Source organism: Dromaius novaehollandiae, chromosome W (genome assembly GCF_036370855.1).
Source record: "Dromaius novaehollandiae isolate bDroNov1 chromosome W, bDroNov1.hap1, whole genome shotgun sequence".
Lineage (NCBI taxonomy): Eukaryota > Metazoa > Chordata > Aves > Casuariiformes > Dromaiidae > Dromaius > Dromaius novaehollandiae.
The window spans coordinates 70,811,167-70,835,809 of record NC_088130.1 but is presented as its reverse complement, the minus strand read 5'-3'; the positions used below and the strand labels follow the sequence as shown (position 1 = coordinate 70,835,809).

The following is a 24,643-nucleotide window of genomic DNA, read 5'->3' as shown; positions in this document are numbered from 1 at the left end:
TTTGATAGTCTGTGCACATTGCTAGATCAGATCAGTTGTTTCCAAACACATTTGTAAGTCTAAAGCCATTTGAAAGGAAAGAAAGAAAGAAAAAAAAAGAAAAAAAACCCCAACCTGCCTAGGGAATGCAGGCAGCATTGCCTTGGTTATCTGCCCCATCAAGCTGCATGTATATTCACAACTGACAAAAAAAATACTCTTACTGACTTCAGATTACAATGAAAAAGACTGCTCATATGTTAAAAACAAGAAACCTGCAGATCTTTAATAAAATGGTGGCCTGATTCTCAGCTTCTCCTTCTATTTCAGACCCTCCTTATATTGTTTATATCTCAGCTCTCCGGTTTTCAGCATTATTACGGACATGAAAATCATCTCTGCACGAGGCAACACAGCAAAACGCAGAGGAGGCAGAGCAGTTGTGCCAGCTGGGAAGAAGGGATGGGGCACAGCAAGAACAGGAATCAGTGATCATCTTAATAGCTTTGCCTCATGCTTAAAAAATAAAACAAAACTCTAAGAATCTCTCTCTCTACTTGAATTTACTAGGTTCCAGAAATTAGAGGAGAAAACTACCTACTGGGACAGGGAGTCAGAGCAGAAGTAGCTGTCTTGGCCTGCGCAGAGCTAGTTGGGTGTCTCCTACATGGCTCTTAATTTTATTGTTTGGACATTTTAGATACGTGAAATTGAAATATTACAATAGTTCCATATTTAAATTGAAATATCAAATATGAAGATGTTAAATATTTAAGATTATTCCTTGATTGCCTGGAAGTTGCATACTAATTTGTATGCAAACAGCTCCTCATCTCCCAGGACAGTTACACCTGCAAGGAATGTTTATGTAGAAACAGCAATAGAAAAAACTCTTCTATAGAGGCACTGATATTCAAAGCGATCTCCCCAAATATCAAAGACCAAAGAGGGAGCAGCTACACCTGAAAGCTACCCGGGACTTGGGATCAGGCCTGAGTTCAACAGTGTGTCTCAAACACCTCCGTGAAGCCGGGGGAGTTTCATGGGACCTAACTTCGGGCACCTGACGTGCCCAAATCGGGTGGAGGGAAGGAGAAGCAGAACCCTACAGGAGCAAGCTGGAAGGTCCAAGTGCTGCGTCTCAGTTCTGGACCACAGTACTTGGACACTGTGGGAAACATAAAATAAATTCAAAGATGGTCGTATGGTATTCCAATAAACGGGAAAAGAAAGAGCTCCTGAAGAGCTCACACCGCGAGAACTGTACCGGGTGCAGTCCGTTTGTACACCCCTGTGCACAACTCATAGATGAGTTATACAAAAACCTATGAAGTCTGACTGACCCTCCAGGAAGCTCAAAGTGAAAAGCAGCTAAACTGGATTTAAAAAAAAACCAAAGGAACTATATGATTTTGCCAATTTACCCTTCGTCTGAAGGAGGTGCGAGTAGCCGGAGGAGCACACTAGCTCCAGGTAAGGCCAGAGGCAAGCGCGGTCAGGGCAGCGCAGGTCCATGGAGCTGTCTGCGAACAGAACTGCTGTGCTGAGGCCCGGCTTGGGGGATTTTCCTGTTTGCAGTTATTTTCGTGTGCCATGATCAGTATTTCCTTAGGTGTCATACTACTAGTGAACAATGTAAAGAAATGTCCCAAACACCGCTTCATCAGCAAGGTGTGTGCACAGACTCAGGTCATAGCAAACCCTTACCTGCCAGAAGGAGAGGTGACTGTCCGAATTGGAGTACGTGGCAAGGTACCGGCCATCAGGGGCAAAAGCTACCGCAGTTATGGGTCCTTTATGGCCGTGGATAGTCTAACAAGAGGGGGAGAGGACAGTAACTTAGAAGTGTCATTACTCAGCATCACAGTGACATTGCACAGACCTTTAAGCAAATATAGATGTAATCATATACAAACTTCCAGAAACATTTTTAAAAGACAGAAATAGATCATTATAGTCAGTAAAAATTAACTACTATGTTCAAAAGCCCTGGATGAAGAGGTCTCAAACAAGTACTGCAGCATCTTTCCACTGTTTCACCATTGTATCTTAGGGCTCTTTGCAACTAAGAAAGTATCTACAACCTGTATGTGGCTTATCTTTAATACTAAACTTCAAGAAAGGGTGTAGTCAAGATTTATATTTAAGTCCTGAATTCTTTTCTCCCAGTCTTTTCCTTCAGTGTTTCCTGCTATGAAATATCCTTTCATCCTGGACACGAGGAGGAAGCACCTCCAGAAAGGGCACCGCTCCTTCCTCACCTGCATGGAGTTCACAAGCTGTTTGGCTTTTGCCAGGAATTCAGGGATAATTTTTGTGCAATGCCAGCTGAAGCATTATCTGAAAGGCAGCCAGGAACATCATACTGCCCTGGTACCCCAACCACAGACTCCTACCTATACACTGACCGCAGGCTTAGCAAGCGATCCTTGCAGAAATGCAGAGAACAAGCTGTGCACTTTCTGCTGTTCTAGTGCTAATTATTCTCTGATTGACATTCTGTCAACCGGCAAATACCTCTGCAAAGCAAAGGGAGCCTCTTTTTCACTGCGTTTTGCTTCTCCCGGCCAAGGGGGCCAGGATGACGACACGCACTGCTTCTGCTCGCCTGCAGCCACGGCAGCGGTTTCCCCACAGGTCTCCAACGCCTGCTCGCGCCCCACGGGCAGAAGCCGCTGCTTTGGGAGGATGAAAGGCCCATTTCCCCCTCCCTGCTCCCCTTTCCCCCGCCAATGTAAAGGTGGGGCAGGTGACCCACAGCCGCGGAGAGGTGACGCTGCCATGTCCCGGTGTCGTCCTGGCATTCGCGGCGACCCATCAGCAGGTAACATTAAAAGCAGAAATGCGGAAAATGAGTCAGTCTTGGCCAGCGAGAGTACTGACAGCAAAATTCAACTCTTGCCGTTTTGCAGGCAGGACTTGCGCTCAGATTTCCTCAGGGCACTCGAATGCCTCTGGCCAACCCCAAACACAAAAGTACCCCTCTAAAATCACTTATCTAGTGGAACTTCAGCACATGCAGCTCCCTTTTAAGTATCTTGACAATTTCTTTTAAATGTCTTAATAGCTGCTTAGCCAATAAAACTTAATGAAATCACTGTATGAACAAATTCCCTGCCAAATTTCAGTTTTTAAATCTAAGCCATTTGTCAGGTATATGAACATAAATGTGCCTTTAACTGGATTTTTTTAAAAAATATAATACTTATACACCAAAAAGTAGGCTGTAAATTGCAGGTCTAAAAAAGCATTCACTAAGTGGCAGGCAGGGAATGATCAGAAATCCAAACTGGAGAGAAAGAAAGAAAAAAAAAAAAAAGAAAGAAACCTCAGCCACCCCCTCAACGCCTGCCTTACAAAACAGTCTTTACAAAAATACAGTCCAATTTAGAAATTTAGATTTGTCAACTTGTTTTGCTGGCTTCCTGGCAACAGCAGCAGAAGCGTTCCAAAGCCCAGGAGCGCTGCCTGGAGAGCGCACATCCAGGACGCTCACCGTTTTTCCACGCTCAGATGTTTCACCTCCAGCTTTTCCACAGCCTGGGGGAACGTGGTATTTTAAGGTATTGCATTCAAGCACCACGCGCAGAGAAACAGCAGCGAGAAGACCACAAGCTTCATTCAAATCGTACAGCAAATGCAACAGTATTTTTGCAGAAACGTGGAGTTTTTGGTTTTTTGGGAGCGGTCCCAAGCCCGTGCCGACGGCGCAGAGCTGGCTCCACGCACCGGCCTTGGGCACAGCGACGACTGTGCTCCTCCACTCGCGACTCACGGCTCCAACAAACAACGCCGTATTTCTATTGCAATATTTAAGGATCTCTGCATGTTTAGAAAGGAAATACACCTCTCAGTACCAAACCACCGGCGCGCAAACCTCAGGACGAAGCACCCGGGTCGCCCTGCTGAAACACGGGGAGCTCTGGCAACGCAGGGGCTGGCAGCCCCGCTCCTCCTGTGCCGGTCCACACAACCCGTTATGTCCAATCTTCATTTTACTAGGAGCATGCCATTAAAATACATTGGACGACTGCCATTATAAATGTAATTAAAAGTTCAAACCTTATGTAGTAGATTAAGTGTAAGGGAATTTTTTCAAAAATAACACTCAGCAACTGGAATGTACTTAATGTTATCTCACATATAGCTTAAACTATCATTTAAAATATATACTTTTCATAGCAGCTGATGATACGTTCATGATACACATCCTTTGCCATATTTAACACGACATACCCTGCTGCTATTATTCTCCCAGAGCAAATGGCTGCACCCAGCGTTATGGGAGCAATTCAGACCTTGAGGAGAACGCGAGACACCTATTTTTTACTCCTGGTTCTGCTATTGATTTCTCATGTGAGCTTCACCAAATGACTCTCACTCTGCACTTATAAATATGGTCTCAAGGGTTAAACAACTTGTTTAAAATTTCCAACCATGTAAACATGTATGTCAGAAGTGCGGTGAAGAATTATTCCATGTGTCAACCCATGGTCAGAGTCGCACTTAAAGGTTTTTTAACTAGTTACTTGAGGTTCTTGTTTAACAATTGCAAAAATACGCAGATGCTTTACACAAGATTGGACTCATTTGCATTATGTGTTTTCTAATGCTTTGGAGATCTTAACGCTGGCAAACCCTGACAGCTCGCCTACCTTCCCCAGGGGTACGGAGCTTCTGAACGTCTACCAGAACTGGGCTTCTTCCCTCTGGTGCATGAGTTCATTTCAGCTATTAAGTGCTGATTTCTTACATCCAGTACAGCAAATACTGCCGTTCTCTAGAAATCCTGTACAGAGGACTAACGGTACCGAGCTGCAGGAGGAGAAGCTATCCCAGGCCTGACAGACCAGGCAGAAACGGCGATGGCCAAGGCTGCGTGGGAGGCCAACGCGGTAGCACCGTTGTTGGTGTAAGAGGAGACACGGGAAAAGCAGGCTGCAAACAGCCTTACAAATGGACGGCAGGATCTGCAACGGCTGCAAGATAGCTAATGAAAGGAGAAGACACGCAGCCAAATAAACAGGAATATCGAGCACGGGACCAACCAAAAAAAGGTTGCCGATTCAGGTTTTTTAAGTTCAAGATGACATACGCAATTTTCTTTTTGAAAATATGACCTCGTATTGGATTATCATAATTAAAATTGTAGTATTAGAAGTGCACAAAGAAATCAAAGTATTTCTTCAAAAATACACAGTAGTTGCTCCTTCTGCATTAGGAGGCTCTGCGGCAACCTTAAAACGGCACGATTTTAATGTTTTCAAAAAGGATTTTGTAACACTCAGAATTAAATTAGGCTTTGAGAATAACAGAAGTGCCCCTTTGGCCAGCTCTGAAATACTACAGAAGACAAAGACCTACAAGGACAATACACTGCACTTAAAATGAGCTTTATATTAAGAATCCATTAATATATTTATTCTATAGCATGTAAACAAGGAGTGAACTTAAATAGAGCCTCAAACCCACGTCTTTAATATAATCCTTACTGCTTAGTATGAAAATTTGAAAGGGCAATTAATTAGATGATGCAATGTTTAGATCCATCTAGCACTTAACAAGCAAGTAATACTTGTCAATAAAGAATGTTTTGGTAATACAAAGGTGGAAAATCGATAGGGACTGGTACACTTGTTGCTCTCTGTACTACTGAAAATGTGTTCCAATAACTACAATCCTCAAGGGAGTTAGCATGCTTTGTTATTTAAAACAAGTGCTTCTCTAATTGATGCTAATCCTTTAAAGTAAAGATTTTTTTTAGTGCGCTACCTAAATGCCTACTTTCCAATGCTCATCTTCCTTTTTCCTAGGCAAAGGAATAAGCACGGCAGAAGAATTTGCTGCTGCTCATTCAAAATATTCTGCTTGCACCCAGCTACGGGGCGCTCGGACCGTGCTGGTGGGCACGGCTCTGCCGCTGCGCCGAAGGCTGCGTGAACGGATTACGATACTAACGCTTCGACAGAGAATACGTGACAAAACCCTGCTTCTTTGTTAGTCGTTTAAGTTACCGATGATTTGCGGTTTTTGCACTCTGAAGTAGTTACATTAGCATGCAATGAAAAGTATGCAAAAAGCTACGCAATGCTGGTTTGGGAATAGTCTTAATTTTGAACCGGAGACACGGTGGGACAAAGTGCAGCTGTTTGTCGTTTCCTTCTGCCCAACCAATTGTTTTTTAATGGGAGGATGCTCCTGGGAGACTATTTGACTTCTGCACCTGCCACTGTCGTCGTCCTTTAACACATGATATACTGAAGCTGTGACAACCTAATTCTAAGTCCAATATTTGCCAAGCCCCGCACTGAACTGTGTTCTTCTGTTAAAGCCGACGTACAAAATAAACATTCTGTATCACTGCAGCAATTTTATTTTAATAAGTACACCGAAATGTGTATTTTAAGCTGATAACCAGATGAATTATGTACTACTATAGAAACATATTAATATTTTACTGCCTTTACTATTAGAGACGTATTTTCCAAATCTCAAGGGGTACCTTAAATAGAAGGAAACAAAACTTTTCCCCTGCGAAAGTGGCGTGCCGGATGCATGCCCCAGAAGCACTACCATGCCAACAACATGGCGTGGAAAGGGCAGGAAACAAGAGGTTGGTCACAGCCACACGAAGCCCTGAAGGAGACCCACCTGCTTTTAGCTTGGACAGGCATAAAATTATCAGCTCCAACTTTTGCATGGGGTACAAATAGTCTCTGAACAAGCACTGGTCATTCACTGGTCTTTCCTGGCTTTTTTAGCATCATGTCACAAATAACGTGACCCAAAATGAGCTATGAAGGCAAAACCAAGACGGTGGTGATTCACCGAGCGGCGTGCGTCTCCAAGGTCTCCCCTGGAAGTGGCATGCACTGCCTAATTCCATACCCACAAACAGCAGCTTGCTTTTGCAATTAAAACCCGTAGGTTGAATTTTAGTGTTAAATTAGGGTACAGGGACCTCCAACATATGTAGAGCCCAAATCATTCAGGGGAATAAATATCAGACTTTGAAATGAAGACAAAAATGGCATAACTATGAAATGAATATATAAAAACACATACTTACAAAGACTATATATACAGGTACATACATGCACACACATATATACATATCTATGCATATGCATGCTGTAAAGGTAAGCAAGTCATCTCAGCACCTTCTCTTCTCAGCTTCAGAGTCACCCAAGAGATTAACAGCACCTTAACACGGCTGCAACGTCCTACAGCCAGGGTCCATTTTTCTCTTTTCTCGGGAGATTGCAAATCTTATCTTTGCTTGCAGCAGCACTCCCTTTTAGGCTCTAGCACATCTATCTTGTTTTATTATACAGTTCTTCATGTACTACTTTGATTTTTCATGGGGCAAATTTACTTATTTCAGAATATACACGCTTAAGACACGTACCTACAACGGAGAGGAATATCCGGGCTTTCCACAGACGACCGAAGTTACCACCTTCCCATTAGGTTGCTGACCTTTAATTCCAAACAGGAGGTTGCTATAGCTATGCCTCTTAATACTACCCTGCAGGCTAAAGGTTGCTGCGATCCAGCAGTCCTCGCTCTCCCGGAGAGGCCGGTGCGGGCGCGAGAGCATCGCGGCAGGCACGGAAAGCGGCACGGAAAGCGGCACAGACCCGGCCCCTCTGGGTGCTTACGAACGGGTTCAGGATCAGCTACCAACTCGCCCCCATGCATGGATCATTTATGTAACTCTTTTTACTATATTTCATTTGGTTTTTTTACAGAAATAGATGGATTCTGAATAAAGCAAAGCTTGACAGTTCCTTACTCATGAATAATGTATAGTGTATGTGCTGGTGTTTGTATTTAAAAAATAAACCATAAAACCTTTGTTTACAGCTGTTGGCCTTGTCTTCACTGCTATGGCCCAGCCATCCAACGGAGCTTTGCCGCCAAAACAGGACGGCTGCTGCGGCAGCCCCAGCCTCCCGTGCCCTGCCTTGGTGCCGAGGAAATGCCGATAAACCTCCCTCCTCATCCCCAGGGCCACCTCGCAGCCGTGCCCACCCTCCCGGCCACCTTCTTCTGCTGCAATGGCAACGTCAGCACGGGGCACCAGCACCCGACGTTACCTGCACCGCGCGCTGGGCACGGAGAGCTCTGCTCTGCCCTCGCTGCGGATCAAGCCCTCGGCCCCGGGTCTCCGCATGGGCCGGACGAGTCTTCCTTGGCGTCATCGCGGCCATCCACCATGGCATGGGCACGGGCACGGGCACGCCAACCCTGCTTCTGCACCGACAGTCACGCTAAAAGTGAATCCTTGCAAGACACCACCTTAAATGTCTCCACAAACATTAAAAAAATAATTCCCTACTCTCCAAGCAACTTCACGGAAATATCTAAAATAATTTTAACTTAATAGCAAATCAACTTCAGCATGTTTAATAATTAAATTTCCGTGACAGTTCAAGTAATACCGACAACTGCAGTAGAAACCTCACGACTGTGCTGAGAAAAGGGTGTATCTGCCTCGTCAAATTAATTTTCTTCCTGTCCTTCAAGTGGCTTCTCAATAATATCAAGATAAAGTCAAAGCCCACGTATTAAATTTTTTTAACTTAATAAAATGCAAACTTAATTTTTAATCTTACTGTAACATAATTCTGCATCAACCATTACGATTACTCAGTATTAAAATGTGGCTTGGGGGATTTGACAGCCGGCATACAACGAGAGCAGAGGGTGACCTTGAGCAGCAGTGTATAAAAATACATTTATCACCGCGACGGCGTGCTGGCTGCCAGTCAATATGTGCCTCTCATTTGTTAGGAGGTTCTCCTGCTGTGATTCCCTCATTACAATTTGCTTTTACTTCCTGGGCAAATGACAACCAGAAAATGAGGCAGCTTCTTTCTTGACCGAACTTAATCCAGAAAAAATTAGATGACAGCTGCAGCCAGCCAAGTGTTACGGGATGTTTTCAAAGGCTCCTCGGACGCGTGGCGGCGGATCCTGGCCGTTTCGGGACACCGTACAGGACAGCCAAGAACCGGTCTCGCACTCCCCCTAAACCATCACTGTTATTAAAGTATGCACTAGGATCTCCAAAAATCAATCCAGCCTGCTTTTCAACATCCAGACGCTCACAAACATTTGATTTATGCTCTCGCTTTAGGAATGTACTTGTCAGTTCGAGATTTTCACATGGCACCATCAAAATCCATATGGCTATTAATTACCTCCATACACATAAACCAGTCAGTCCCCAATATCAGCAGTAATTTTTCATCTATGAATCTAACGCCATTGATCTTTATTTAGAGGTTTATAATACTGTAGCATCACCTCAGAAGATACGCATTAGTATGTGTTAGACAACAGGGTATTATTAGTGCAATTCAAATCTCCTTGTCAAGCACAGTTTTAAAAGAGGTTTCAACAGCTGGAAGGCTAAGCCTTGTGCCTTAACGTCTAGGAAAGTAATTGAAAAGGTGAATTATGAGTACAGCTACGATATTTACATCTAAGAAAATGGAAAAAGAAAGTGCCAAATATCACGTTCTTCAATAGTATTTTGTCAGCTACGAAATTAAATGGAATTATTTTAAATTCCTACTAAAAGGCGTATACTAATACTTACAGATTGTGTAAAAAATACACAGTATGAACAGGAGTCTAGAAAAAAGTTCCCATTGGACACATGACAGATCTCTCGATTTACACGTGCTCACTGCTATGGAGCACTGTAAAGGTTCAGATCTCGAACCACAAATCCCTCAAGACCGGTATTCAACAGATGCGAGGAAGTCTGGGCCGACATCCCAGCTCCAGAGAGCACTGTACGGCAAGAAAAACCTTGGAACGTTTTCCAGAAACCACCACACGGACTAGGTTACCACGCGTTAGGTGGACTTCATCTAACCAACCTTCAACGTGTAAATCACACCTCTAATGGGAACGGCTGCATAAACTGCTAAGACGACAGAATTAAAACACAGTAAGTAATAACGATGCACCGAATGTGGAATGAGATTCGGGGGAGACTGCGGGACCGGAGCGCCAGGAGGGGAGAAGCTGGAGGCAGCTCTAGCTAAAGGAGGATCTAATGGGTCGTTAACTGTAAGGGCAACAACGCTGCATAACTTCGTGGCTAACAGAAGGCTTTGGGGGCAATACCCACGCTTTGCAACAGGTTTGGCAGAACGTAAGTGAGGTTGTGGAGGCATCTGGGTGGCATTATCATCCGAGATGAACCGCGGACGGGGCTGCGTCGGTGCCAGGCGGGTCGGGTCCCCGTCACGCAGACCGACCCACGCGCACGCTCCCAGCAACGGGGCAAGCCCTCCCCACCGCCTGGGACCTATCCCCCCCATCTCCAAAGGAAACACATTTATTACCCAGTCCCAGGAAAGCCTACAGCCCGCTGCCGCGAACTGCTCAGAAGAACGATTCTGACCACACGTTTCAGGCACGGCTTTGGCTTCTAAAAAATGAGAGTAAAATCAAGTACTATCAAAACAGATTGTAGGAGCAGATAGGACAGGTGACAATATTTTCCTAGTAAACATGTAAATTTGACATAATTTCTAGCAGTGAACTGCACTAAAACAATGCAGTTTCCAGATCAGTCTTTTTTAAACATTAAAAACTTCAGAAAAGAAAAATCTACATCTTGATAACATCGTATAGCTCGTAGCACCAAAGACAGTGATAAGCGAGGTACTGTGCTCTCTTACAGATGCTGTTCTTCAAAGTTCTTAATTCCATTAAAATCATTACTACTGAAAGAAAAAGCCATTAAAAATTCTAATTAGACTACTTGAATTAAAGCCTGACAGTGAATTAAGAGGAAACTGGGATACTGTATCTAAATAAATGGAACATTCTCTTTTCCTACTTACTGTTAGTAAAATATTATTTTATAGTAAGAGTTAAACTTACAAAAAAATCTGGTTTTCATCTGCCTATATTTTCTCACTTCTATTTGAAAGTTTGCAGTTGGAGTATGCAGTGGCTCAATCCTGTAAAACTTCTTAGTCCTTAAGTGACTTGCTAAATGTGTGGCTCAGAAAGCCAAATTTTTCTCATTTCCTATTTAAGCAGCTGTCACTAGATTTGCAACCAGGTGCAATATTCCAATAAATTTCCTACTCTTTCCACTCAAAGCATATTTTGCCAGGATACCATTTGGCTAAAATCTATTCTAAATTATGTCGGTGGAGATGAAACCATAATAGGTTCGGGACTTTGTCACAGCAAGAAGCACTTGTGCTTAAACGGCTTTTGTTAAGGTGCAACTGTTCCCTTTCAGCTCCACCTTTACTCATAAAAGCTTTAAAGAAAACTAGTTGGAGCAATATCACATACATATTTTGAGCACTGGAGTATTTTTAACCTTTGACTTCATAGCCTTCAATGTACTCACAAAACACACAAATCCATAGTTCCCAAGTGACCCGAGACTTTAAACAAAAGCGTCTGCGAACTTGGATGGAGTAGGCAAAGCTAACAAGATCAGCGTCTGCTGCCAGAATCGCAGGGTTTGGGGACTTCATTATCCTTCTAGAAGTGTCCTCTGCCCTGTGGACTCCGCGAGAAAACAACACTGTGCCACAATTTTTGAAGTCAGCCTTGATTTTCCAGTCACGCTGCTCCTTGCTCTCGTTTCCTGACCATCACCAGCCGTTTCCACGTCTTCCGTAATTCCTGGCCAACCCTAGCCTGTCGCAGCACTCCCTGCTGCTGCTTGCTCCTTCCACTGCCACTGTTTTCTTCCAAGAGTTATAAGCGTTAAAATCAAGATTCTCAAAACATTAACATATTCCACACCATTTTACACTAAAAAGTAGCAAATCCCTAAATAAACTGGCTAAACCATGTTGGGGGGGAACGGACGGGGGCTAAGTGTGCTGTGCCTCGCATACAGCCTGCATTTGGGTGTTCAGAAACGCTCACCGCAGTATCGAGGGCACTTATTCAAGTAACCACCGTAAGTTTTGGGAAAGGTCATTCGTTATAATAGAGAGCAATAAAACTTTAAACATCACAAGTAATTGTACAGCTATGAAAAAGGAGAACAAATGAGTGATCAATAACTATTCAATAATTGACAAATAAAGAATAGAAGGCAATAGGTTCATAACTTTTTTCTGGTTATGAATTTGTTAAGTATGTTAGGGATACAGATCCTCCTTGCTCACTGTTAATTGTTGTTCAGTTCCCTCCAAAATGCACTTGGACATCTGGATTAAAAGCTTTAGTTCCACGGCAGATTTTCTAAGTACCTCCGTATCCGCAGCTGAAGTGCCGTTTTGCAGCTTCTCGTGGCAATAGCCGCAGGGAATCGCAAGAGACGTCCCGGTGCCTCCGAGAGACACCGAGCCCTGGAAGGGGGTTTCCTTTCTGTCTAGCAGGGGGAGCCAGCGGGGTTCTGCTTCGGCGGGGTTGCAGCCCCTTCCTGCACTCAGGTACCTGCGGGCCTTGCGCTTGAAGATGTGAAAAGCAAAGCAGAAAGCCGTCGCCTAAATACATGACGGTGTTTTTCCCTAACAGAGAACAAATGCCGGAAAGCAAAAAAATGCAGTCTCAAAGGTCACGTCTAGACTGGAGAAACAGGCCAGTTACACAGGTGTGTTAGCAACGCGATTTTCGGCACTTCTGCATATCTGCAGGAAAGAGGAAGAGGCGTATTTAAATACACGTTTGTTGGTCGCAGGCAAGCCTGAACGGGGAAACCTAGGTTTGACCATGACCATTTAATGCATTTTAAGCATTAGCTGCCTTCTTTACACCAGCCACGAAGTCCTGTGTAAAGACAGGCTCTATTAAACTTGAACAGCCAAACTAATCTTTCTGAACTCAGCTTTTCTTTCCCTTCCCAGTAAAGGCCAGTTCTTCACGCAAAAGGGACATACGAAACTCCATGTCCAAAGACTCGATCCTGCTGGGTTTCATACCCTTTTCCCGACCGCTGAGGCATGGTCCATTCTACTCTGCACTGTGCAGCTTGGAAAGCAACACGAATTATTTGAAGGAAACACCAAGATGGGGAACACTCAGCATGATTCATAAAACACGATGGAGAGCAAGAAGAGTCATCGATTTGGGAAGTGAAGGCTGTGAAGGGCCACGAGTGCAAGAAACCTGAATTTGTCCCGACGGGAGAGAAGGAGCAACTGTGGATCTTCAGGGTGAGAAAGTACTAGGGCAATTTTATCCGCTCTGTTTCTGGCGGCACGGAGGTGGGCACGGGCGGCCGAGGGGACGGAGGCCCTCACAGGGCAGCCTTCAGCTTGGGTGCCGGCAACTGGGTGAACTTCAGCTGTGGGGGAAGAGAAGGCAGTGTCCCAAAGGTGGTGGAAGGAGCAAAAGTTGGACAACGTCTCGATATCCGAAGGAGGGGAGAGAAGGAATAGCCAGTAACGACCTGCAGTTCGCAGAAAGGGGAAACAGGATGACGACGCAGATGGGAAACACGAGGTTTCAGGGAAGGGGAGGGAAGCTGGACTTTGCACGTTACTCTGATGGTGATTGTTCAGGACACGCAAGAAAGAGCAGCGTGGACACAGAGGCAGGACTGCGAGCAAGCAGCCAAGGTCACGAGTGAAATTACACGAACAAAAACGATCATCTCAGCGAGGGATGCAAATAGGAGAGTCTTTCAAATACAGGGGATTTGGGATACGTAACAGGACACGAGGCGGGGAACGGAGGCAAGATGTCCACCACTACTACTACACAGTCTGTGCACGCTCAGTGGTACAAATAAATCCTTTACTCCCTTTTAGCACAGCAATAAAACACCACGTATATTTCTGTGTGTAATTGCAACTAGGAATGCACGATTTTGAGGCGGACATAAGAAAAGCATGTAGTAATAAAATGAGTTGACCATTAAGACTCCATAAACCAATCCCTTAATTTCATAATACTTGCATGCATCTAGATGTAGACTCCTTAGAATTTCCATTTCTACTTCAAATATGGAAAATAAATTAAATATGACTTTGCAAGTTATGCATTGTGAGTTAACATTAGTCTGAAATCTTGTTTTTGGAAGTATTTCTATATACAAATTTCAGATTTTCTTTAAAGGAAAGGATAGCCCTGTAGGTCAAAGGACTAAAATTCTTGACTGATCTGGCTAAACGATGCCAGATCTTCATGTTGTAATCTATAGATACTCTCTTTAATGAAAGTATTATTTCTGAGAAATTATTTCCTATAAAAGTCCCACGAACAATGAAAAAAATCCTTATCCTCTTCTCATCTGGACAGCTCCCTAGACAGCTCTGAAAACTTGTTTTAGCAACAGCTGGAGAGAAGAGCTCTTCTAGTGTGGAAAAAGGAGAATTGAGGCCACTTTTTAATGGCCAGCATAGGAAGTAACAGCTAAATTAGGTATTATTTTATGTGTTACATGAGAACTCACTTGTCATTGCACACCTCAGTATAAAATCCGTATCAGTAACATTTCCTCCTCCTTTTCTGTCACTGCTTCCAGAGACGCGGGTAACTCCGCGCTATAATAAATCTGTAACCTCGGTGGGGGGTTATGTGGCCTCAGAGGCTGGTCAGCAAGTTTAATATCTTTTTCCAGTCTACTTGACTCTTGTATACTGAACTGTATCACTCCAAAAAGAAAAAAACCCTTAGCAAAATCGATTATACTGTCAACTCCCCACTTTGGTAGCCAGCAGCCCAGGCATAAGAATTAAACTGTAAGAAAGCTGTAACTGAATCTACTTTTTATTTAATTTTTACTAACTTTGGTTACTCAAAAGCACTCCTGATACCTGGCCTTGGATTTACAGTCTACGCTTGACATCTTTCCCTGCCTCTCCGCTCCCCCAAAATGTTGCTACAGCTGCAATGGTCGTAGACACACGAGGGCAGAGCACGCAAGCGCCTTTAAATCAGCCTCCAGGTCAACTGGGAAAATGAGCAGGAAGAGACATAACTGCCCTTCAGGAAACTAGCACTGCTGACCACTATGGTCCGGAAAAATAAATTCTGTGCAGCGATTCCTGAGGCCTCATTACTTAGCCTACTGAGCCTGGAAAGTTAGAGTTATGGTACGAATTTATGGTGCAGTCACTAGAGCGTAAGCGAGGACTCCCAGTTTGCATCTGTTGCTTGTAGCTTAATGCATATATTTATATGTGCAAAGCAGATTTATCTGTGATGCACAAAGGCAGACTTGGTGCAGACCAACAGCGTCCAAGTGGAAAGTTAACGCAGAGGAGTTAGTGTGTTGTAAATTCACACCTTGGCCAAATCCCCACCAGCTTCCCAGGTAGAAACGTATCGACGCAGGTCACAGTCATAAAGTACAGTACCCTGCTAAAGCACCACCAGCCTAACCAACAGGGCATAACTAAACATGTTGTTTTTAAAAGACATTAGGGAAACTTGAAAAAGGTGCCTATTTTGTTATTCCTGACAGTTGCCTTACATAGTTGGGGTTTGCTGCCGATAGGCAAGGGCCTTTTTTGTTAAAATGAAAATGAATAAAGTCCCTCAACTGTATTATTAGGTATGTTTAGAAAGATCAGGTAAAGCTCCTGCAATCTCTGGGGAAAATGTCTGTGATATACAGGACAGCACGATGCCCTTCCCCTTCTGCAGGCAGCCTTGCACTGCAAGTATAAAGTAAGAAAAGCTGAAGAGCAAGGTTCACATGTGAAAACGTCGACTGTATCAGCGAGGGCATGAAAACGTGAGCACATTTAAGTCCTGGGGTAGTTGAAGAGCATCCCCTTAAACCTCTGCCCCACTTGCCCGTGACGCACTCATCAGCACTGCCTCGTCCTGCACCGCTATGGATTTTCCCTTGTGAACTTCCCGGTTGCTTGTGAGAGTCGGACTCCGTACTAGAGCAGCCACGAGGCTCCCAGGCCTCCTCGCGCCCTAGCATGGCTCTGCCGCGCGGTTGGCACCGATGCCACATCCCTGTCCTCAGTGCCACCAGCGGGAAGGCGTTCGAGCCTATAAAATTAAAAGGCTGGGCTTGGCGACTACCCTCCCTCCGCAGCCTGAGCACGTGTGCTTCTTCTAACAGCTTTCTTGGCTCAGCTGAACTTGTCAGCGTGACAGTGTCAGCAAACGCACGTGTACGTGCAGGCTGCAGGACAGCCTTCCTTCTTTCTACCTATGAAATTCCCCATTTGAGAACAGTGTCATTTCTTTAGCAATCAAATTTAATTAAAACAAGCTATTTCACATGGGCAACCTATTCATTCCAAATACAATATTGAACAATATGCTGCCTTGTATAAGAACAAAAATACACCCAGGTATCCAGGCACTGAAATAAAATATTATGCACAGTTTAATTACTGCTTTGACTGCCGAAGCCCTGATTTTAATTCTGTAGTGAGCCAAATAAAGCACCCAAGACCAACAGAGCATCGATTCTAGCAAATGTTTAAAAACATCTTTTGCTTGGAAATAAACCGAACCAGAACTCGGGCTTCCCTTTAATCCTCCGCTCCAAACGGCATACGATTTTAGGCACGAGAGCTGGTGTCTGCACGCCGTGCTCTGCAGCCGCTCCCGGCCCCTCGCTGCTGGCACACGTCCCTGCGCGAACCGGGGCACCGAAGTGCTGACGGAAGTGATTAGAGGGCTGACGGACTGCACAGAGGGAAAAAACCCCTAAAGAACGAGGAATTACTCAGCTAACCGAATCTCCTGCTTCCGCGAGGAGCCCTTTCCACATTTCTCCGCTACAGGTTTAGAGCTGATTTACACTAAGCAGGACTCGCTTCAACATCAGGTTTTAATGATTAATCAGAAGCGTCTCTACGAAATGTAATTCTAGACATCCATGAAGAAAATCAAGATTCGATCAATGAAAACAGAATCTTTTAGGGTTTTCTCGACACACACTATACTGTGTGTTTTTCTTTGCACTAATTTTCCCAGGCCGTTCTCTATTCATAGGGAATGCAGACCAGATGACAAATATCAGCTGATGTCCAGAGCCTGTGAACACGCTCAGCAGAGGACTGCTGAGATGGTCGAGGAGCTGGAGCACCTGCCCTGTGAGGAGAGGCTGAAGGACCGGGGCTTGCTCACCCTGGAGAAGGGAAGAGTTCTGGGGGACCTAATAGCAGCCATCCCTTAGCTGTGAGGAGGTCACTGGGAAGATAGAGCCAGGCTCTTTACAATGATGTGGGACAATGAGGGACAACAGGCATAAGTGGAAACAAGAGAGATCCTGACCGGACAGGAGGAGACACTTTCCTCAGGAGGACAGTCAAGCACTGGAGCAGGCTGCCCAGAGAGGCTGTGTAGACTCCATCCGTGGATAAAGTCCTGAGCAATCCAGCCTGACCTCATAGCTGACCTTCTCTGAGCAGGAGTTTGGACCAGAGACCTCCTGAGGCCTCTTCCAGCCTGAAGAACCATATTCCTATGATCCTATTACCCTATGACTACATGGGCTAACATGCAGCTAGAGCCACTTAACTCTACTGAAGTCACAGGACAAGAAATGAACCCAAGGTACCACCATGATGCGAGCACCTCTGCATGCACTTGCAGCAGTGAGGCTCTGACCCACTACTTCCCTTTAGATGGTAGTATTCAAGACATACTGCAGCAGCAAAATCTGCAGCTATGCAGAATGACTTTGGTGTCGAATCATATTAAAAAAGGGATAGAGTCCTGGTTTTGATCAATCAGTGTTTGTCTTGATCTCTACACGTCTGACCAACACTACAGACAAACACCAACTGATCAAAAGCAACATTTAAATTAACATATTTTAAAACTCACTGTTTGGAGTTAAAATCATCTTGATTTTTCTAATGACAACATCAGCAATATATTCAAAACAACTTCATTTCCCCCCAAACCAAAAAACGTCCCTGAACAAACACTAAAATTTATGAAACAGTAAAGCTGTAAAAACTTCAAGAGAAGCATCAGTGATCATATTCATGTGAAATATAAATATATATGCTGAAGTTTGATCCTGAATTCCTTAAATAAGATAACCCGTTCCAGTGCAACAGAAGCTCTGCAATGCAGAGAATGCAGAGTTAGGCCATTCAACTGGTATGGTGCTGTATGGAAGAAAACTGGCTCAACAGCTTTGCTCTGGTTACAGCATTACACATAAGATACCGTCTCTCCATAACATGCATTAAAATACCTGTACAGCTGATATTAGAACTCCGTGGCCATAGCTTCACACACCTTATAAATGTACAGCTCAGTCTAAATGAAGGGCTTTGCTTTCTGTCTGCTGTGAGAATTCCTTCTTCACGCTTTCAAGGTATAGCAAAATACCTACGTGCAAGTCAATAGCCAAAAACTACCTCAGAATCACCAGTGATACTGGAATTGTGCTGATATTTTCCAATAAAATTCATGGAAGTAGAACAGACAACAAAATGTTAAATAAATACTTAATAATTGTCAACAACACGCAAATTCTCAAGATTGAATGATAGAGGAAGTTTAAAAGCACGGCTTGAATCCACTTTTAAACTAGAGGAAGGAAGATATTGATACCGTGATAGCACTGTCCAAATCACTCGCTACCACCATTCGCTGTTTTACCTTGTTGAGCTTTGTTCCCATCCTTCCCACCACTTGTGTCTCACACCCTTACCCTTTCTTCCTTTCTTTGGCCGTTTAGTTAATCCCTACCTAACTTAGTCTCGGTGAAGAGATTTACATAACAAATCCAAGAAAATTCTGAAACAATTCGCTCTACTTGTGTTCGATTCCTCGTGCACATCCTTCTGCCGTGCCTACAGAAGCGGTAAGCTCTCCGGGGCAGGGTCTTTACTTCATGTTTCTGCAGTGCTAAGCATAGCACCGTCCTGCTTTTGGGTCTTTCCTGCAATGTAATACATCTGGTAAATGACACTGATGATAACCTCACCGAACCTTTGTAATACTAAAAATCACTCTTGATACAGTTCGGCACAAGGGAGGACCTCTTTCAGGGTAAACACTCTCTCTGGGAAGAGCAGAACACGCATTTTTGGAAAGAGAGGCCTCCACCCGTCACGCTGCTAGGCTGGTTAGAAGATGTAATGACAGCAGGCAGTTTTCATGCTTGTGTTTTAACTAAAGTCTTGTGGTTAGTGACTCAGTAAGGGCTAGTTTTTCACTATATATCCCAATACTAAAGTTTCTAAAGGAAAAGAAAAATTATCAAATAACTAGTATGTACCAATTAATCTGGGGATTTTGCACTAGCTTATGCAGCCCAGTGAGAATTTACCTTACACACCTTTAAGTAGAGATAATTACACTGACCCCAAGTTTCTAGATTCCCCTTACAATCAATGGCGAGAAACAGATACTCTTCTCATGAGTCTCCCACGCATCATGCCAGGGTGGGTCTCCTAAGCTAGGTGAAATGGCTGATGGTACTGGCACAATGAGGAGAGGCCCCCAAACTAAGAACGTAGGAGTTAGCCATTACATCGTGACAATAATTAACAAATAATGATACTAAATCTGTGGTGACTTTAAAATACTGCTATAGACTCTGATGAGCAAAATATTATTAAGCAACTTTCAGACATTAATATTTCCCCATCATTCTCAAGCCAATAAAAATAACGTATCCTAAAATCTAGTTACTTGAAATATACCTATAGTCTGACAACACTGATTTAATGTTAAATTTGAAAAAAAAAAAGTAGCAGAGCATCATTCTTTTTACTTCCTTAATGCACCTCTAAAGAAAAAGTTAAATTTCAATTGCATGTTGATGATAACTTACAATCTTATGCAAAATATTAATAATTTATGTTTTGAATTTAACATCGACCTTTGTTTTCAATTGTGGCCAATCTGCTGAGACTGCTTTAACTCTGGGAAAAATTACTGCACATATTTTTGTTCTCGTACTCTTAAATAAATGTTTTTGTTTTCTTTGAAAACAAAAAAGAAAGAAGTATGTCTCCAGGGTCACGACTTTGCACTGTATGTAAGTCACTTCAGAAAACCTCAAAATTGTCAGTTTGTAAAATCAATGAAAAAAAATGACGTTTCGAATGGAAAGTGTAATTCAGCGACGACTGCAGTGGCACGAGCGCGCTGCGGCGCTATCAACGAGCTGCAATGTGCTACGTTTATCATTAGGTAATCACACCCCGGGAGGATGAGAGGCACACGGATGAACCTTGTGCCACGTAACACACTTGGGGTGTCATTATCTCACGATAACCCCACTCCCTGCCAGCTCCCATTGCTTAATTAGGGGTTACAAAGGTTATAATAGGACTAAAAGAACTTGGGGGAACAGAACTGGCAATGAATGATACCTTAATCAATTCAAAACTGGAGGCTGAAAAACGTGTAATCAGCAAAGGCATGCGTGGGAGATGGCAGGCATGCGCTGTTTTCAGTTTATGAGCTATTGCTTTTGGAGAATGAAGAAATCTAGACATACTCTGTACTTTATTCTACCTTGCCAAATTTCAGCTTCTAAAAGTAGCATTTTGCCTAAGTCAAGTGACAGGTATACATATTAAAAAAGAAAGATCTCAGGATACTAGCTCATCTGCAAATAAATCAAGTGCATCCCAAACAGGAGAAATGTTTTTTGGGGCATCTCATCAGAAGTACGCCAAGTTACATGCATGTTCAAAAAAGTCCATCTTGACTTCAAAATTAGAAACTGTGCTTAGTTTAAATGTTTTATTTGTGGTTTAAAATGTCCACTCATCCTGACACAGTGCGTTCTGTGCACAGTGATGGTTAAGAGCAGCACTGCATTGTTTAACTGCAGTTCTTTGTTACGGTGTGTAAACAATGGCCATCTTTGCAGGTGGAACAGCCACAGATCTGGTGCACGCAGAACTGTTTTCCAATTCACTGTGAAACATCAATTATCTTTATCAAATAACAGTATCTCATCTCAGTCCATTATCAAGATGGAGTCTTATTTTAGCTGGACTGAAGCCCTATCTGTATATCAAGGCTGGCCGCAGTGCCAGAGTGAGTGAAAGGCTGTGAAATAATCAATAATCATCATCAAATTGTGGTCGACAGGTAGCGAGGATGGAAGTTTTTGATGAAACCTCAACCTTTTTTTGTGCAGCTGATAAAGCTTAACCTTTGCAATACCTGATAACTATGACTCAGTTAAAGGAATCTCTGCATACACTTAAAAGAGCTTCGACCGTTCAAAAAATCCGCTGAAATAGCTTGGTTAAGTGGATACCTACTTCACACCATCAAACATCTTTTTGTTACTGAACAAGTCAGAGGACAAAGAACATATTTCATGGATTTTTATAAAAACACCCCTGTGTTCCCTGAACTCAGAGCCACGCTCGGTCTCAAAGCTGTACAAATGAAAGGTCAGCCTAAAAAGGACAATCTATGCATAACAATGAACACAACGGCAGAAACGACGGCAAAATTTCCAGCAAGTATCTGTCTATTTAAATGTAGTTTGCTTTAGATTATGCAGGATATGAGAGATGAGATCACCCAGATAAAGGAAAAAAAGTATACATATGAATTAGTGTCATTGCTTCACAGCTTTATTCTTATTCAGCCCTTTTCTTATGATAATTTCTTTTCAAAAATAAAATTAAGACACAGAAAGAGGCGGTATGAGTGTTTTAGTTTGGGCTTTGTTTCTTTTTTGAGCATGACATGAGTAATCTGCAACCTGAATATAACCTACCTATGCGCAAAACAGAGTAGATTTCTGCCATCCTTTTGCCCTTTTAGCTATCCATCAGTTTTTCTGGAAATTGGGATTTGGTGAAATTTGTCAGAAGTCACACGAACAAGCAGAATATGAATTTCAAGAAGAAACTGAATTTCAAATGTTCTCAGCCAGAACTGTGTTTAGCTTGAGAACTGAAACAGAAACTTTAACACGTAAGCACAAAATTAACATTAAATGTTTATAGGCGATACCTTAAAAACAAAAACAAAAAAACAAAAAAAAACCCCAAACAAACCATGACCAATTATTTCAGCTGACGAATGCATTCAATAAAACTGCGACAGTTTGCTGTTGTTCAGACTAAGCCTCAGTAAACACTTGGAAAGAATTTATAAAACATCCTCAAGTTCTGCAAGATTTGGTAACACTGTTCCCTTTCAGCACTACCATTAAAAAACTGGCCATCGCTCTCCAGGCTACCGTACATCCCAGACGTATTTGGACACACCACCAGGTAACCTCAGAGCCTGGCTTAAAACCGTTGAATATTCTCTTCAGACAGAAGGACGATTTTGAACAGAATCACTTGCTTTCCCAAATAGAAAGCTTCACCAAGAAAGTGCGCACGAGCAACCATCATCAAGCAGAAGAGCCTTCAACAAACTAGCTAAGGAGCTTGCAAGACTTAACGTCGACTCATTCCAGATGTTAGAGAAACGCCAATGTTCCCCACCATGGAAGAAAGCTGACGTTATTAGCTAAGCCAACATGAGCAGCTCCCGGGGAAGCAGCTGCAGGGAGCAAGCGCACGGCCAGGTGCAGCCCGATGCCGGCCGGGATGCTGCTGCCTGGCGCGTGGCCTTGCCTGGAACGCCGTTCCCGGGAGACATCCATGCGGGACGTAATAAGGAGGTTGGCTCTTACGTGGGTTTAACAGCAGCTGATCGATATGCTTTGGACTGCAACTGGAAACAGAAAAATTGCTGAGTTTGTGTATTCCTGGCGGATTCCCAGAAGGGTCTGTTCTACCCTAAAAGGACGCCCAAACGCAGCGAGAACATGACAAGGTGGTTCTTGGGGCAGGGGTGTGGTGCAGGGAAAAGGAGGAGGCGCTTAGAGCTTGGCCTCGGAGCATCCAAAGGCAAGGAAGGCGATATTTTATTATTTTATCAAGTATTATGGTGTGACTTGGATCACAGTCAAGAGTACTCATAAAAGGAAAATAAATCCACAATTTCTTTCATTAATTGTTAAATGTGAAACGGGATCTAGCGGTCAGAAGTTGAAGCTAAAGCCCTGTCAAACTAGAAATAAAACATAATTTTAATAATGACAATAATTAACTACTGAAACACATCATTATGATTCTGGTAGGTTTTCTACTACTGAAAAATCTATTGTCAAGATTAGATGATCTTCAGAGGATACTCACTGCCCACTGATACTGCATCTAAGTGTCCTGTCTTACGCAGTGAGGGAGACTTGATGATCGCAGACCCATCTACATCTAATGCTCTCCTTCTCTCCACCCCGAGAGCCTCCAGTCTGTGGGCTCAGGCCATTCACAACTTTGCTGTCCTGAGAGACGCATCACATGTGATGAATACACGTTAAATTACTTAATGCAGCTCTGGAGGATGTTGATACCACACTGATGGATGTGGTGCTAGACCCTATTAAAAAAAAGAAAAAAAAAAAAGGAAAGAAAAAAGAGATCTGCTCTTACAGGGAACTTGGGTCCTCCTTAGACGCTCAGCATCCCTCCAAAGGCTGCTCATCATGTCATGAGACTGAAAATAAATCTTATCCTCTTATAGATCTTTTATATCCTACCATCTGTCTCAGAACACCATGTTTGAAGCATTTAAAAATATTCTGGTCACAAAACCACTACTTTTCTAGCAGAAGAAAAAGCTGAATGAATTCAATAGTAGCTATTGTAAAAAAACATTTCTGGAAACACACCAATGTTTAACTAATGCATTAACTAACTCTGGCCTCCAGAATGCATCTCCCTCCTAGTGTAGTTCTGAATATACTACACAATCAAAATACAAAATTGCTTGTTGTTAGACAGCTCTATTTATGAAGAAACAAAACAAAGAAACCTGCCCACAAAGGCAGTTTACAGCAATAATCTAAAGTAATATTAACACTGTAATGTTATGTCATATTAATATGGTCAATATTAATGTTTACAATACAAAGTAATATTAATGTAATAAATGAAATGATTCCAACCACCCCCCCAATCTCCCCCAAGATATAGTTACTTTATAGTCAAATATAGTTTAATAAATTTGAAAACAGCTGATAACTTCTTGGCTAAAATAAAGTAGCTAAACTGTTGGCTATTTCTATTTATGATAATTACTTTGGGACTTATCAAAGCATTTAAAAGGGTAAAAGTGATCCTGATGATTTATATTGTTTCACTTTTCATAACAGTAAAACTTCTTTTTTTTTCCTTTTTAACTGTTATTTGATTCTTTTGATCATTCAAAGATTCCAAAAGCAGCTTTGATCCAGCCTCACCTACAATTTTACTGTGATTTTCAATAGCATAACGCAAAAATACATCAGCCTCTTTTTCTCTAAGTAAACGACGTTATTACAGGATGGAGTCCAACCATGGGATACTGGTAGCTGTTAAAGGAGAATACAAAGACAATCTTAACATCGCTCCACCGCTTCATCCCACATACAATACAGCGTTCTCCAGAACCGCAGCAGTTCTTCTCGGGGTAGATCAGTTGGCTTCCAGGGCCGGGCAGCAATAAGATAGTATGTTTTATTATGAGTGTCATGGAGACGGTGTGAAAAATCAAGAGCCATAGGCAGCAAGCGGCAATGGGTCAATAATGTTCACCGAGACATTGTGTAGATAATCAACAACACGGCCCTGGGTTCTCTGCGCGCTGCAAACAGCTGAAGGGCAAATCAATACCGCCACGGGAAGGACGCTGCCCTGCTCCACTTCCCACAGCACACGCGGCTCGGGCACGAAAGCACCGGAAAATGAAATTAGTGCCAACGCATATG

General features: G+C 43.1%; 1 protein-coding gene across 2 annotated transcripts in view; it reads right to left on the bottom strand.

The window, feature by feature from the left end:
* LOC112985188 (WD repeat-containing protein 7) overlaps window positions 1-24,643 on the bottom strand; it is a 164,231-nt gene that overhangs the window by 4,745 nt on the left and 134,843 nt on the right. For both annotated transcript variants that reach the window (XM_064500699.1, XM_064500700.1), the window contains one exon: window positions 1,687-1,791. In XM_064500699.1, the coding sequence (XP_064356769.1) occupies window positions 1,687-1,791 (105 nt within the window). The remainder of the gene's footprint in view (window positions 1-1,686; window positions 1,792-24,643) is intronic.